This window comes from Carcharhinus amblyrhynchos, chromosome 16, assembly GCF_965287045.1.
Source record: "Carcharhinus amblyrhynchos chromosome 16, sCarAmb.v2.hapA, whole genome shotgun sequence".
NCBI lineage: Eukaryota > Metazoa > Chordata > Chondrichthyes > Carcharhiniformes > Carcharhinidae > Carcharhinus > Carcharhinus amblyrhynchos.
In genome coordinates, this window is record NC_137339.1 from 52,712,154 (window position 1) to 52,728,071 (window position 15,918).

At 45.4% G+C, this 15,918-nt stretch overlaps 1 protein-coding gene across 1 annotated transcript; it reads left to right on the plus strand.

Annotated features, from left to right (window-relative positions):
- The first annotated feature begins 482 nt into the window (after window positions 1-482).
- On the plus strand, window positions 483-15,486 carry LOC145353732 (ciliary microtubule inner protein 1-like). The gene is made up of 4 exons (XM_080204502.1): window positions 483-588; window positions 3,741-3,822; window positions 7,754-7,852; window positions 14,796-15,486. The coding sequence occupies exons 1-4, from the start codon at window positions 530-532 to the stop codon at window positions 14,949-14,951; spliced, it is 396 nt and encodes a 131-aa protein (XP_080060628.1). The 5' UTR covers window positions 483-529; the 3' UTR covers window positions 14,952-15,486.
- Window positions 15,487-15,918: the final 432 nt, after the last annotated feature.

Below are 15,918 nucleotides of genomic sequence, written 5' to 3' on the forward strand. Positions count from 1 at the left end.
TGGAGGTATGTGTGAGTGTGAGCAGCATTGATTGTGGGTGTGTGCGTGCGGGTGGATGATTTCAGTGTGTGCATGTGTGTTGTGTGCATGTGTATGGATGTGTGTGTGCATGGATATGTGTGTCAGCATGTGTGTGTGTGTGAGTTTCGGGAATTAGAGTGGGGGAGTAGTTGGGAGTTTTTGGCAGGGTTTGGGTTTGGGGAAGGAATTCGTTATCAGACTTCGATCCTGGTCTAAATCCTTGATTCAGAACTTGTTTCTCCTCCTGATCGTGATCCTGATTCTGATCCAGATCCTGCCCAGTTCCGAATCCAGTTCCTAACCGTGATCCTGGGCTTGATCCTAATCTTGATGTTCAACCTGATCTTGGTCCAAGTCCACATGATAATCCAGATCCTGATCCGCTCCGGTTGTTGCCAGCAGCCTCCCGGTTGCCATAGTGAGGGTATTACGTGTTGTAAACAATGGGCCGGATTGTTACAGTGAGGCGGGAGCGCGCCTGGGCCAGAGCAGCAGCAAAGAAGCAGCAATGAGTAGCAGAGGGGTTGACCCTAAACTGTTGAACTTCGTGGCTGCCGATAGACAATGGTAATGAAATAAAACTCAGCATCTGTTCCCTTTCTGTAACAATACAGCAGCGCAGATGCAGCTCTGCAATTGCAAATCTATCTTTATTGGCTGCTTAACAACTATTCAATACATCTCAATAGCAAACCTTCTTCGAATGGTGACTGGAATATTCAGATAATCTAGCGTGGCAGTGCTGCTTAGGTGATGCACCATTGGCATTGAGAGTCGATTGGCAGGGTGGCAATATATCAATGATGTGGATATGCTGGCGTTGGACTGGGGTAAACACAGTAAAAATTCTGACAACACCAGGTTTAAGTCCAACCGATTTATTTGATAGTAAACTCACTAGCTTTCGAGGTTACCCTCTTCGGAAGACTTTTTATTGCAATATATCAAAGCAGCAGTGACAGTGGAGTGGAAGTGACAAAGTTCAATGCAAACGACAATGCCACCTAGAGTTAATTTACAATGGGATTTAGAGTGTATGTACTAAGTGGGATGGCAGTATGGGGTGGGAGTGACTGGGGTTATTGGATTAGGTGGATTGGCCGTGCTAAATTGTCCCTTGGTGTCCAGAGATGTGCAGGTTAGGTGGAATAGCCATGGTAAATGTTTGGGGTTACGGGGATAGGGCCTGGGTGGGATGCACTTTCAGAGGCTCAGAGTGGACTCAGTGGGCCAAATGGCCTCTTCCGCATTGTAGGGATTCAATGGTTCTATGGACTATGGCCTGTAGAGCAGTTTGGAATCAGTGGATAGACTTGAAGAGAACCAGCTGATTGGGAGCGGAGGTGGCTGTAGAATGAGGGTTCCAATGTGCATTAGAACCATAGAAAATTACAGCTCAGAAACAGGTCTTTTGGCCCTCCTTGTCTGTGCCGAACCATTTTTTTGCCTAGTCCCATTGACCTGCACTTGAACCATAGCCCTCCACACCCCTCTCATCCACGAACCCGTCCAAGTTTTACTTAAATGTTAAAAATGACCCTGCATTTACCACTTTATCCGGCAGCTCATTCCACACTACCACCACTCTCCATGTGAAGGAGATGTAATGAGATTTTTTTTAACAGAATGTGGCTATCACTGGCAAAGTCAGCATTTGTTTCCCTTCCCTAATTGTCATTGAGAAAGTGGTAATGAGCTATCTTCTTGAACCATAGTAGTCGATGTGGTAATAAAGAGGTACTTCCAGGATTTTGACCCAGTGACAGTAAAGGTACAATGGTCTAGTTCCAAGTCAGAATATTGTGTGGCTTGGAGGGGAACTTGTGGATATATCTGCTGATCTTGTCCTAGATGATATGGGCTGTGGGTTTGTCAAATGCTGTGAAGGAATTTTGATGATTTGCTGCGGTGCATTTTATAGAAATTATACACTGTTGTCATTGTGTGAAGATGGTGGAGGAAGTGAATACTGAACATAGAACATAGAGATGGTCATTACCTGCCACTTCTGTGGCACGAACATTACTTGCCACTTATCAGCTTAAGCCTGAATTTGTAAAGGTCTTGCTGCATTTGTACACATACTACTTCAGTATTTGTGGTGCCGTGAATGATAGTGAACATTGTACAGTCATCAGTAAACATCCCTACTTCTGACCTTATGATGTCATTAGTGAAGCAGTTGAAGATGGGTGGGTCTAGGACACTACCCTGAGAAACTCCTGCAGTGATGCCCACAACTGAGATGATTATTGTAAAGTTTATTTATTAGTCATAAATAAAGCTTACATTAACACCGCAATGAAGTTACTGTGAAATTCCCCTAGTCGACACAGTCTGGCTGTTTGGGTCAATGCACCTAACCAGCAAGTCTTTCAGAATGTAGGAGGAAACTGGAGCACCTGGAGGAAACCCACACAGACATGGGGAGAACATGCAAACTCCACACAGACAGTGACCCAAGCCTGGAATCGAACCTGGGTCCATGGCACTGTGAAAGAGCAGTGCTAGCCACTGTGCTATCATGCTGCCCCAACAACTGCAACCATCATCTTTGTGCCAGGTAAGACTCCAGCCAATGAAGAGCTTTCCCTTTGATTCCCATTCTCCAGTTTTGCTTGGGCTCCTTGATGTTACACTCGTCAAATGCTGCTTTGATGCCTAGGACGGTCACTCTCACCTCACCTCTGGAGATTAGCTGGTTTTGAACCAAGATTGTAATGAGATCAGAAGTTGTGGTACAGGTGTGATGTGATCCGCATAGACTCAACAGGGCAGAGTGGGAATGGGAGTTCACAATGTGAGTGAGAGCGCAGGAGTGAAACTGAGGGGTGCAGGAAAGGGTGAGAAGCCAATCACTGTACATTAAGAGAGTGAGTGTGGGTGGTAGAGAGATGTTTGGGTTGGGGGGGGTGACTGTGGACGGAGGGAATATATAGAGCAGAGTGAGATTTGGTGTGAGTGCGGAGTGTGAGAGACAACCTCAAGCTGTAATGCAGAAATAGACAGAAGAGGCTAGTATAAATTTGGAATGATTCTGCAGATTGAGGATTACACAAAGAACAAAAAATATGTTTACTACCAGATTGAAAGAATTACATGTTTAGATATGTTTAGAAAGCGGGCTCACTTTTAACATTTAAGAAAAACTTGGACAGGTACATGGTTGAGGCGGGTATGGAGGTATATGGTCTAGCTGCAGGTCAGACAGACTAGGCAGAAAAATGGTTCGGTACAGCCAAGAAGGGCCAAAAGGCCTGTTTCTTTGCTGTAATGTTCTGTGGTTCTATGATATCAACAAAATACTTTAAAAAATAGGGTTGACGTAAGTAAGATGTTTTGCTTGGCTGGGGAGTCTGTAACTAGGGGACACAATTTCAGAACAAGAGGAAAGCCACTTAGGACTGGGATGAGTAGGAATTTCTTTACACAGAGAGTTGTGAATCTTTGGAATTCTCCATCCAGAGGCTGTGGAAGTCATTATGTATGTTTAATGTAGATATTGATAAGTTTCTGATTAACAGTACTGTAAGGGTTATTTCGATAGTGCATGTAAAAATAATTGAAGTGACTGATCAGCCAATGATTGTGTTGAATGGCAGAGCAGACTCGATGGGCTGAATGGTTTACACCTATTCCCATGTTCATATTCCCATGTTCATATGTTCTTATTCCTACGTTTCAGTCAATTGACAGAAAATATCATCCATTTCTTTCAGGACTAATGCAATCCTACTAGAGGCTGATGCAGCAAGGAAATGGGTGAACAGATGGGGATTTCTGGTAACTGAGCGTGATCAGGTAATGTCAGTCCTTTTCTGCAGAATCTAAGGCGAGTAGGATTCAAAGGGAATTCAGAAGGCAGTGGAGGGGGGTGGATTGAATGGAGAGTGCAATAGCGCTATGCCATAGGACAATTAGAAGTCTCACAACGTCAGGTTAAAGTCCAACAGGTTCATTTGGTATCACAAGTTTTCATAGCTCTGCTCCTTCATCACCTTCATTAACTTGATGCTGTGAGACTTCTTACTGTACCCACCCAAGTCCAACACTGCATCTGCACATCACAGGACAATTATACAAAGCACCCGATTCCCCACCGTCCCGGCTAATATGCCGGGAGCTGGTACCTGTCAGAGGGACCCCCAGCCACCCAGCAGCTGTTTCACAGTCAATTGTCTGTTAATAGGTGGGATTTCCAACAAGATGTCCGACCTTAAAGAGCTGCTGACCAAAGGTTGGCAACTCTCCACCGCTTCAGGACAGAGGTGTACTGGTGTTGATTTGGGATTTGGGAGTGGAATTTTGAGCTCTCCTTTGCAGCGAGTTTGTTGGTGAGGAGGCATTTAATCAGGTGGGAGGATTACAGATGGACGTCCTGTCACCTTCCTGCCTCCATCTTGATTGAGTCTGTGGACAGTCTTCCTAGTCGAGGCACTTAATTAATGTCCATTTAAGTGCCTGGTCCCACTGACATAAGACTTAAGTGTGGGGAAAGAGACAGACCAAGTGGCAATGCTGGCAGGTTTCCTGCGCAGGCTAGATTGGTGGACATGTGGATCCCCCCTAATGGACCTCCAAGGCTCATGGGAAGGCCTCTACAAGGTATTACCCCCTCACCAGCATTGGTCTGTCAAAGCTCAGCACATTACCTGCGTTCACCAAGCCCTGCTGACATGGCACCCAGCAAGCCCAAACATTGGGCAGAATGATCCCATTGAGGGCAGAGTGATCCCAGTGAGGACAGAGCAATCTGATTGAGGCCAGTACGATTCCATTGAGGGCAGAGTGATCCCAGTGAGGTCAGCGCGATCCCAGAGAGGCCAGAATTATCCCAGCGTGGGCGGACCGATCCCAGTGAGGCCAGGAGGATCTGAGTGAGGACGGAGCGATCCGAATGAGGGCAGAACACTCCCAGTGAGGGGAGAGCGATCCCAATGTGGGCGTAGTGATCCCAGTGAGAGTGGAGCGATCCCAAGTGAGGGCAGAGCAATCCCAATGTGGGCGTAGTGATCCCAGTGAGAGTGGAGCGATCCCAGTGAGGGCGTAGTGATCCCAGTGAGAGTGGAGCGATCCCAGTGAGGGCGTAGTGATCCCAATATGGGCGTAGTGATCCCAGTGAGGGCAGAGCGATCCCAGTGAGGCCAGAGCGAGCCCATGGAGAGAGGAATGAATCTAGTAGAAGCAGAGCAATCCCAGAGAGGCTGGAATGATCCCAGTGAGGGCAGAACAATCCCAGTGAGCCAGAATGATCCCATTGAGGCAAAAATTTCAGTGAGGGCACAGCGATCTCAGTGTTGCCAGGGCAATCCCAGTGAGAGGATAATGATCCCACTGAGGGGAGAGCAATCCAGTGTGGCAAGAGCGTTTGCAGTGAGAGCAGAAAGATCCCAGCGAGAGCGCAACGATTCCAGCGAGCGCGCAGTGATCCCATAAAGGAGAGGAATGAATCCAGTGAGGGCAGAGCAATCCCAGTGAGGGTGGAGCGATCCCAGTGAGGGTGGAGCGATCCCAGTGAGGGCGGAGCGATCCCAGTGAGGGTGGAGCGATCCCACTGAGAGTGCAATGATCCCAGTGAAGGCAGGGTGATCCCAGTCAGGGGAGAGCAATCCCCAGTGAAGGCGGAGCAATCCCCAGTGAGGAGAGAACGATCCCACGAGGGCAGAGCGATCCCATGAAGGGAGGAATGAATCCAGTGAGGCTGGAGCGATCCCAGTGACCACAGAGCGATCCCAGTGAGGGCAATATGATCCCAGTGAGGCAGAGAGAATCTAGTGAGGCTGGGATGATCCCAGGAAGGGCGGATGATCCCGGGAAGGGCGGAACGGTCCCAGTGAGGCGGAGCAATCCCGGTGAGGCCGGAGCGGTGCCAGTGAGGGTACAACGATCCCAGTGAAAGCAGTGCGATTCCAGTGAGGGTGGTGCGATCCCAATGAGGTCACAACAGTCCCAGTGAGTTATGAAGCTCTGTGCATGCGCAGTGGCTCCAAATTTGCATTTGCTGGCCAGCTTGATCACGATGTGGAGATGCCGGTGTTGGACTGGGGTAAACTCAGTAAAAAGCCTGTCAACACCAGGTTGAAGTCCAACCAATTTATTTGATAGTAAACTCACAAGCTTTCAGGGTTTCTCCCTTCGTCAGATCACTGGCCAGTCCAGGACCCCTGCAGTGCTGCCCCTCCAGCCCCACCCCACCACAGCCTAATCGCCCCCACAACAATTCCCAGGCCAGCCCTGATCCCGCCCCTCACCTGGAACGCCCCAATGTCCAGGCCCCACACCCCAGCAGTGGTGATTCCACCCCACCTTCCCCCCGCTGACCTCCATCCACCACTCCTGGCAGACCAGCCCGCCCCAATCACTGCCCTCCCTCATCCATCCCAGACCCATCCCAGTGCACAGTGACAGTGGGACCCCCACCCACAGTAGGTCATGCCCCATTGGCACTGCCCAATGCCCAATAGGCAGTGCCAAGGTGCCCCTGGGCATGGGCACTTTGCCCCTTGGGCAGTACTGGGGCACACACTGGCACTGTTAGGATGCCCATGCCTGGGGGCACCACTCCCCATTCCACAACCCCCTGGGGGCCCCGATTGCCCCCCCCCCCCCTTCATCTTGGCGGGGTCTCGCACTAGCTCCCCAAACGTAGGGAGCTAGTCTGAACCCTGCCGGAATGAAGTACTCCTGGCAGGATAGGAGATTCGATCAGGACCTCAAAGATCCCAATAATTAGCAAATCTACATATTTAAAACAAATTTTTAAAGAAGATTCAAATGATTTACTTGCCTTCCTGCTGGTTTCCAGTGTGGTCTGGCCGGTGACTGCTTGTACTTTCTTGCGGTCTTGGACAGAGCAGGAGCCATATCAATAAGAACATAAGAAATAGGAGCAGGAGTAGGCCATCTGGCCCTTCGAGCCTGCCCCGCCATCCAATAAGATCATGGCTGATCTGTCGCTGCTGAGTTCCACATTCCTGCCCTCTCCCCATAACCCTTAATCCCCTTGCTTATCAAAAACCCTTCAACCCGCGTCTTAAAAATATTTAGCGAGGCAGCCTCCACCACCTCAACGGGCAGAGAATTCCAGAGATTCACCACCCTTTGAGTGAAGAAGTTCCTCTTCAACTCTGTTCTAAACCGCCCCCCCTTTATCTTGAGGCTGTGCCCCCTCGGCCTACTGTCCTTTCTGAGCAGGAAGAGCCTCTCCACCTCTATCCTATCCACCTCTATCCTATCCATCCCATTCATCATCTTATACGTCTCAATGAGATCTCCCCTCATTCTTCTAAACTCTAACGAGTACAAGCCTAGTTTATTCAGCCTCTCCTCATAGCTCATGGCGACAGATCAGCCATGATCTTATTGAATGGCGGGGCAGGCTCGAAGGGCTGGATGGCCTACTCCTGCTCCTATTTCTTATGTTCTTATGTTCTTATGTTCTTAACCCCCTCAACTCAATATCAAGCTGTGATACAATCAGAAAGAATGCTTTCTACGGTGCAGTTCTAAAAGTTGGTGAAAGTTAGCAGACATGCTAAATTTCCTCAGCCTCAGACATGTTTATAAATGCTGTACAGAATGTGAGGACAGCTGAGGATCTAAAATCCAACAAAAGGCAAGCAAAGAAAGGGAAAAACATGTGGATAAGTGAACTCTAAAGGCACTAATGACGTCACATATTTGAATCTAGCACCTTTTTAAACATAATGAATGCAATTTATTTGAATTTTAGATTGAGGCTGAACAGGAAAAGTTGAGAAATAAATGCCGGCTGCAAACTCCTGATCACCTGAAGGTTCGACCTGCATCCCCCATCAGCAAGTACATCAAAGTAAGGGTGCCTTTCCTTCTATCAGGCTTTGGTCGCAGTCGATCTGAACCCAGGTGGAATCTCCCTTACTTCTGTGAACAATTTCATTATTCACTCAGATTACAGCTTCCTCACCAAGACCTTCTTTAAAAAATGTTGCTTCATGGTCACTAATTCATCATCCCAGAAATCCTCATGAGTACCTTATACTCACACAGAGACACACTCACACAAATATATGACATCCACAGATTCACATTCTGACAGACACACATGCACCACGTCACACACAGACACATCACACACTGTAGGTTTTGAATGGACCTACCTTGCATTGAGTTGATCTTTTTCTCCACCCTAGCTATGACTGTAACATTGCATCCTGCATGGCCTCCTTTCCTTCCCTGTGTACGCTATGCTTTGTCTGTACAGCATGCAAGAAACAATACTTTTCACTGTATATCAATGCATTTGACAATAACAAATCACGCATGCACGCGCCCACACACACAATTTCAATTCAAGAAAAATCTAGAATTAAACATTTAATGACGACCATGAAATTATTGTTGTAAAGATCCATCTGGTTCACTAAAGTTCTTTAGGGCATGAAGTCCTTACCTCGTCTGGCCTCCAGATTCACAGTAATGTGATTGATACTGAAATGGCCTAGCAAGTCACTCTGTACAAGTACATTGTGACACCCATATCCTGAATAAATAAAAAGAAGGGAGCTCACCACTACCTTTTCAATATAGATAGAGAAAACAAAAAGCCAGCTTTAGAGACAAGAATGATTTAATTCCGATCTGGACTGTTTTCACTGGAAAACAAATTCAGACAATTCCACTTTGATATGAGGTCAGAACTGAGAAAGAACCCCTCTCCCCCACTTGGGCATGCCAACTCTGACCAAACAAACCGAGCTCACTGGATCACATGAAGCCATCTCCTTCACATTATTTTGTAGCATGTTGGGCAAGCCATCTAGGAGTGTTATACTATGAGGGTTATACTGCTTAATGTCAGCTGCCAGCACGTATTGGGCCAGGCAGATTTCCGGGGCGTGAGGCAGGTAAACTAAAAACACAGGGCAGAGGCAAAACTGGTACAAGGCATATGGCATGAGGTTAGCAGCAATAGAGATTGACGGGCAGATTTTTAAAACTTAAAATAAATATGGTTTATGTAGGCCTTTCTAAATTTGCACCATGTAGTTAGAAGGCCAGTCAAAGGCCTCAGCCGCAGATAGAGTTGTAGAGTAATACAATGAAAAAGAGGCCCTTTGGCCCATCACAGCTAATGACATGGCTGCCTTATATAAATGGAGTTTGGGTCTGATCCACAGTGCAAAAACTCTCCCTCATTCAACGTTAATTGACAGAAAATATTGAGAGTGAATTTCCAAGTTTGCATAATTTCTTCCTCCAGTGTTTCCACAGCTCCAGCACAATCCATAGAAATTCATCTCTTTCAGAAGGTCCACAGGATGACTGGTGTGCACTGTGTGTTCACTGGGCTTGGATTGAGGCCCAGTCGGAACAGGCTAAGATTTTCCTCTTTTTGGTCAGCTAAACTGAGCAGCTCTATGGGATTCATTGTTGTCACCAGGCATTCATTTCCTTCCAGTGTTGAGGATGGAAACCTGAGGCCTATCAAGGTACCCCAGTTAAGGCACCAAGACCAGCAGTCTCTATACAAGCTGTGTGCCAGCCTATGTAAGCCCCAAGCTCCACTTAAATTAAGTGTAGGAGTCAGAAAAATGTCACATTTCTCAATACCTGCAAGTTGGGGATGGGGTGGGTTGATGGGAACCTTGTTAGGCCTATGATTGAGCCTCATCCTGTAGCAGCCATCATCTTATATATCTCGTCAATATAAGGACATGCTCCCAGTTCTGTATGGACATATGTTAACTACAGTAAACATATAAAATGCTTTTTAAAACAGTAAAACATGGAAATGGAGATCACCCGTGACACTTTTCCAAACTGGTCTTGCATCCCTGAAAATGGAGCTCTGGCATTACTGATTTTGTTTTACTGGGATTTGGAAATTTTGAACTGGTTTTTCCTTCTGCCCAGGCCTGAAATCATAAGGAAGAATATTTTTCTCTCACTGGAGACAAAATAATCAGGCCATAAGGACTGCCACTGAGGAGCAGGGGTGTTGGAATGGGAGGGTTGGCAGTGTGGCACAGGGGCACTGAAAGTGGCTGCATATTTGCATTAATGGTGCAACTTTACATGTTTTCTTTTATTATTGTCACATATATCAGTATAAAGTGAAAAGTATTGCTTCTTCTGCGTTATACAGACAAAGCTTACCGTTCATAATGAAGGAAAGGAGAGAGTGCAGAATGTAGTGTTACAGTCATAGCTATGGTTGAAAGATCAACTCACTGCGAGGTAGGTCCATTCAAAAGTCTGATGGCAGCAGGGAAGTCACGTACCAACTGACAGGGAAGTCGGTTATTACGTGACTTCAGACTTCTGTACCTTTTTCCCGATGAGAGAATGTGGAAGAGAGAATGTCCAGGGTGTGTGGGACCCTTAATTATGCTGGCTGCTTTTCCGAGGCAGCGGGAAGTGTCAACAGAATCAATGGATGGGGAGGCTGGTTTGCGTGATGACTAAGCTTCAACCACGACTCTTTGTAGTTTCTTGCGGTCTTGGGCAGTACGGGAGCCATACCAAGCTGTGGTATAACCAGAAAAAATGCTTTCTATGGTGCATCTGTAAAAGCTGGTGAGAGTCGGAGTGGACATGCCAAATTTCCTTAGTCTACTGAGAAAGTAGAGGCGTTGGTGGGCTTTCTTAACTATAGTGTCAGCACTGGGGGACCCAGGACCGGTTGTTGTTGATCTGGATACCTAAAACCTTGAAGGTCATAGAGTCATAGAGGTTTACAGCATGGAAACAGGCCCTTCGGCCCAACTTGTCCATGCCGTCCTTTTTATTAAATTCCTAACTAATCCCAATTGCCCACACTTGGCCCATATTCCTCTATACCTCTCATACCCATGTAACTATCTAAATGTTTTTTACAAGACAAAATTGTACCCGCCTCTACTACTATCTCTGCCAGCTTATTTCAGACACTCACCACTCTCTGTGTGAAAAAATTGCCCCTCTGTACGTTTTTGTATCTCTCCTCTCTCACCTTAAACCTAAGCCCTCTAGTTTTAGACTCCCCTACCTTTGGGGTCTCGACCATTTATACTTCATCCCCATTGGTGTAGACAACAGCATGTTCTCCTTTATGCTTCCTGAGTTCGGTGACAATCTCCTTGGTTTTGTTAACATTGAGGGAGAGTTTATTGTCATTGTATCAGTTCACCAGATTCTCTATCTCTTTCCTGTTCTCTGTTTCATCACTGTTTGAGGTCATTGCCATTGTTCAAAATTTTAAAGAGTTTGAATTTGCGTTCATACACTTTGTCCAATGGCAAATACATCAACCTAATTCCCAACACCTGCACCTTTGCTTGTACCAGACCTCATACACTGAGCACATCTCTCCTTATTGTAATGTCCTAACTATGTTAAGAGCTATGGGTTTTGCACAGAAAGAAAAGGACATGGTTTGCATACCTAAACTCAAAGTAATAGACAACAGGTTTATAGAAAGAGACGTTCTATAATTCTAACAGAAAATAAGACTAAGTCAGAAGCCTGTGAACCACTCCGATGACATCACCAACAAATCATGCGAGCGACTTTTAAAGCAATCATGAGATCTCTTAAATATATAACACTTACCAACGTCCATTTCACCGCCCCCCCCCCAGTACATCTCCTTCTCATTATTCCTCCATGCCCTCATCCCAGTTTATCTCATAAATCTTGTCCAACAGGTGTTAATCACAATTTCTTCCTCTATTTCTACCTTTTGTTTGACTCACTTCATCTGAATCTTGTCAATTGATCATTGTTTATTGTGGTTCAGAGAGATGGTTAGGCATAGAAAAGAATAGCTCAACAGAAAGATTATCACCCATCTATCTGTTGATACATCCCTCTCAGTCTCTTTGCCCTTTTGACTCTGTGGTCAAATTTTGCTCCAAACTCCATTTCCAAGTTTACTGATGACACCGCTGTCATGGGCTGGATCTCAAGCAATAATGAGGTGGAGTACAGGAAAGACATAGAAAATTTGGTGAAATGGTACAAAGCCAATAATCTCTCCCTCATATCAGTAAAACGAAGGAGCTAGCCATCAACTTCAGGAAATGTGGTGGAGGACATGTTCCTGCCTAGATCAATGGTGAAGAAGTGGAAATGGTTGAGATCCTCAAGTTTCTAGGGTATCCAGATCACCAACAACCTGTCCTGATCTCTCCATGTCAACACCTCTACTTTTTCAGAAAGCTAAGGGGGTTTGGCATGTCCACTAAGGTTCTCACCAGTGTTTTCAGATGCACCATGAAAGCATAGACCATAGAACAGTACAGCACAGTACAGACCCTTCAGCCCTCGATGTTGTGCCGAGCTATATCCAAACTCAAGATCAAGCTGTCCCACTCCCTACCATTTTGGTGTGCTCCATGTGCCTATCCAATAACCGCTTGAAAGTTCTGAAAGTGTCCGACTTTCAGAAGTCCTGAACGTCTCTGAACGTCCACTCTATCATCCCTCTTATCATCTTATAAACTTCTATTAAGTCGCCCCGCATCCTCCTCTGCTCTAAAGAGAAAAGCCCCAGTTCCTTCAGCCTGTCCTCATAAGATCTACCCTCCAAACCAGGCAGCATCCTGGTAAATCTCCTCTGCACTCTCTCCAATGCTTCCACATCCTTCTTATAGTGAGGTGACCAGAACTGAAGACAATATTCCAAATGTGTTCTCACCAAGGTCCTGTATATTTGCAGCATAACCCCATGGCTCTTAAACTCAAAACCCCTGTTAATAAACGCTGACACACTATAAGCCTTCTTCACGGCTGTATCCACTTGAATGGCAACCTTCAGACATCTATGGATATGAACCCCAAGATCTCTGTTCCTCCGCATTCCTCAGAACCCTGCTGTTGACCCTGTAATCCGCATTCAAGTTTGTCCTACCAAAATGGATCACCTCACACTAATCAGGGTTAAACTCCATCTGCCACTTTTTGGCCCAGCTCTGCATCCTATCAATGTCTCTTTGCAGCCTACAACAACCCTCCACCTCATCCACTACTCCACCAATCTTGGTGTCTTCAGCAAATTTACTAACCCACCCTTCAACCCCCTCTTCCAAGTCATTGATAAAAATCACAAATAGCAAAGGACCCAGCACTGACCCCTGTGATACACCGCTAGTAACTGGCCTCCAGTCTGAAAATTTTCCCTCCACCACTACGCTCTGACTTCAATGATACAGCCAGTTACTTATCCAATTGGCCAAATTTCCTTCTATCCCACACCTCCTTACTTTCTTCATGAGCCTACCATGGAGAACCTTATCAAACGTCTTACTGAAATCCATGTATACAACATCAACTACATCTACCATCATCTACACACTTAGTTACCTCCTCAAAGAATTCAATCAAATTTGTGAGGCAGGACTTACTCCTCACGAATCCATGCTGACTATCCCGGATTAAACTGCATCTTCCCAAATGGTCATAAATCCTATCCCTCAGGACCTTTTCCATTAACTTACTGACCACCAAAGTAAGACTAACTGGCCTATAATTACCAGGGTGATTCCTATTTCCTTTCTTGAAGAGAGGAACAACACTCACCTGGCACCATCCCCGTGGACAGTGAGGACCCAAAAATCAAAGCTAAAGGCTCCTCAATCTCATCCCTTGCCTCCCAAAGTATCCTAGGATGTATCCCATCTGGCGTAGTTGTATCACAGCTTGATATGGTTCCTGCTGTCACCAAAACCCCAAGAAACCACAAAGCGTTGTGAACATAGCCCAGTCTATCATGCAAACCAGCCTCCCATCCATTTACTCAGTCTACACTTCCTGCTGCCTTGGGAAAGCAGCCAGTATAATCCTGGACCCTGGATATACTCTCTTCCACCATTATTCATCAGGAAAAAGGTACAAAAATTTGAAAACAAGTAACAACAAATTCAAGAACAGCTTCTTCCCTGCTCTCATCAGACTTTTGAATGATCTATTATATATTAAGTTGATCATTCTCTTCACCCTACCTGTAACTGCAACACTATATTCTGCACCCTATCCTTTTCCTTTTAGAATCAATGAATCCCTACAGTGCAGAAGGTGGCTATTCGGCCCATCGAGTCTGCACCAACAACAATCCCCCCCAGGCGCTAATCCTCATCACCCCACGTGTTTACCCTGCCAATTCCCCTGCCACTAACGGTCAATTTAACATGGCAATCCACCTAACCTGCACATTTTTAAACTGGAGAAAACAGGAGCATTTGGAGGAAACCCACACAGGGAGAAAGTGCAAACTGCACACAGTCAGCCAAAGCCAGGATTGAACCCCGGTCCCTGGCGCTGTGACGTAACAGTGCTAACCACTGTGCCACTCCAACTTTGTGCCTTTGTAACTTTAAGAATGGAGTAAAATTTTTTAAAATGTTCTTCTTTGCAGTGCAACTCTTGCTCAACTCTATAAATCTGTGTCCCCTCGCCCTCTTACCATCAGGAAATTGGAACAGCTTTACTTTGTCTACTTCATCTAAACTTGTCATAATCATGTACACCTCTACCAAATTCCCCCCTTCTCTCCTTTGCTCCAAGGAGAACAAGCCCAGTTTTGTCAACCTAACCCTGTAGCTAAAATTCCTCATCCCTGGAACCATTCTGGTAAATCTCCCTCTGCACCTTCTCAAGTGTCCTCACCAGCCTTCCTTAAGTATGTTGACCAGAGCTGGATGTAATACTTGTGACCTGACCACAGTTTTGCCTCTTGTATCTCAGTTTCTGCAGTTAAGTATAATTCTATCGCAAGAATCCAGATCTATTTCCTGTCTTGCTGTGTCTTTCTACAGGTGGGGCCATCTCCTCCTGTACCACAGACAACCCAAGGGTTTATTGGTTGGAGATCTGCTGTTCCAGAATTGAAACTGGAGAAATATGCCGGCCCCAAACGTGGGAAATGGAGCTTCCTCAATCAAATGAAATGGCCAGAAGATTGTATTGACTAACTTTGCAGCACTCAAACTCTTTTTGTCATCAGTGCAACTTATCTGTACAATGATGCTTCAGGGCTTCAACTCAATCATCATCCAGTAGACTCGTTAGTTATTGGTAAGGTTTAAAAAAAGGTTTTCCTGACATAACCTGGATTCCTTTCCACAACACATGAAAAGCATTTAGAAACAAATAATAGCAAACAATTTTTACATTTGGTATTTTAAACCTTTTTTTATTTTTAAATACTTCTCTACTCCAAACACTTGCCTCTTCCAATCTGTTCAATGTGGCTGAAACAAAGGAAATTATTTTCAGTTTCAGGTTAGTGACACTCCCAAATACAGTGGTCTTCATTTGATTGTGTTTAGTCCACTGACAAGAGAATTTACAATTATTTGGTCCAACTGGCAGTCAAACCCATCAGAAAGAAACTCTTAATATTTCCACATTTTCTCACTTGGAAACTGTATTTTGGTATTACAATAAATTCTTCTTCCTATGATTGAATTAGTGCTCCATGCTCCTGTGACTCATCCTATCGATGGGGCTACCTTTACACTTGTTTTCTTCATCAATCTTTGACATTAGGATTGTGTACCATTTGCTATGTTGACACTCCTTGTGGAGAGAGTTGATAATGCTAGGGCTTAAAACTTCCTGTATCCTGCCTGTCAAAACCTGGACTTGAATTGGAAAATGCACATCAAACCCTGTGCCAGTCATGACACACACATATGCAGGGAAACTGTATGTAAAACAGTAATGTTCTCAAAGAATTCTAACAAATTAATCAAACATGACCTTCCGTTCATGAACTAGTGCTACGTCTTCCCAATGGGACAATTTATATCCAGATGTCTCGCTATTTTTCCCTTGATGATAGATTCAAGCATTTTCTCTACTACAGAAGTTAAGCCAACTGGCCTATAGTTATCTGCCTTTTGTTTACCTCCTTTTTTAAACAGTGGCGTCACATTG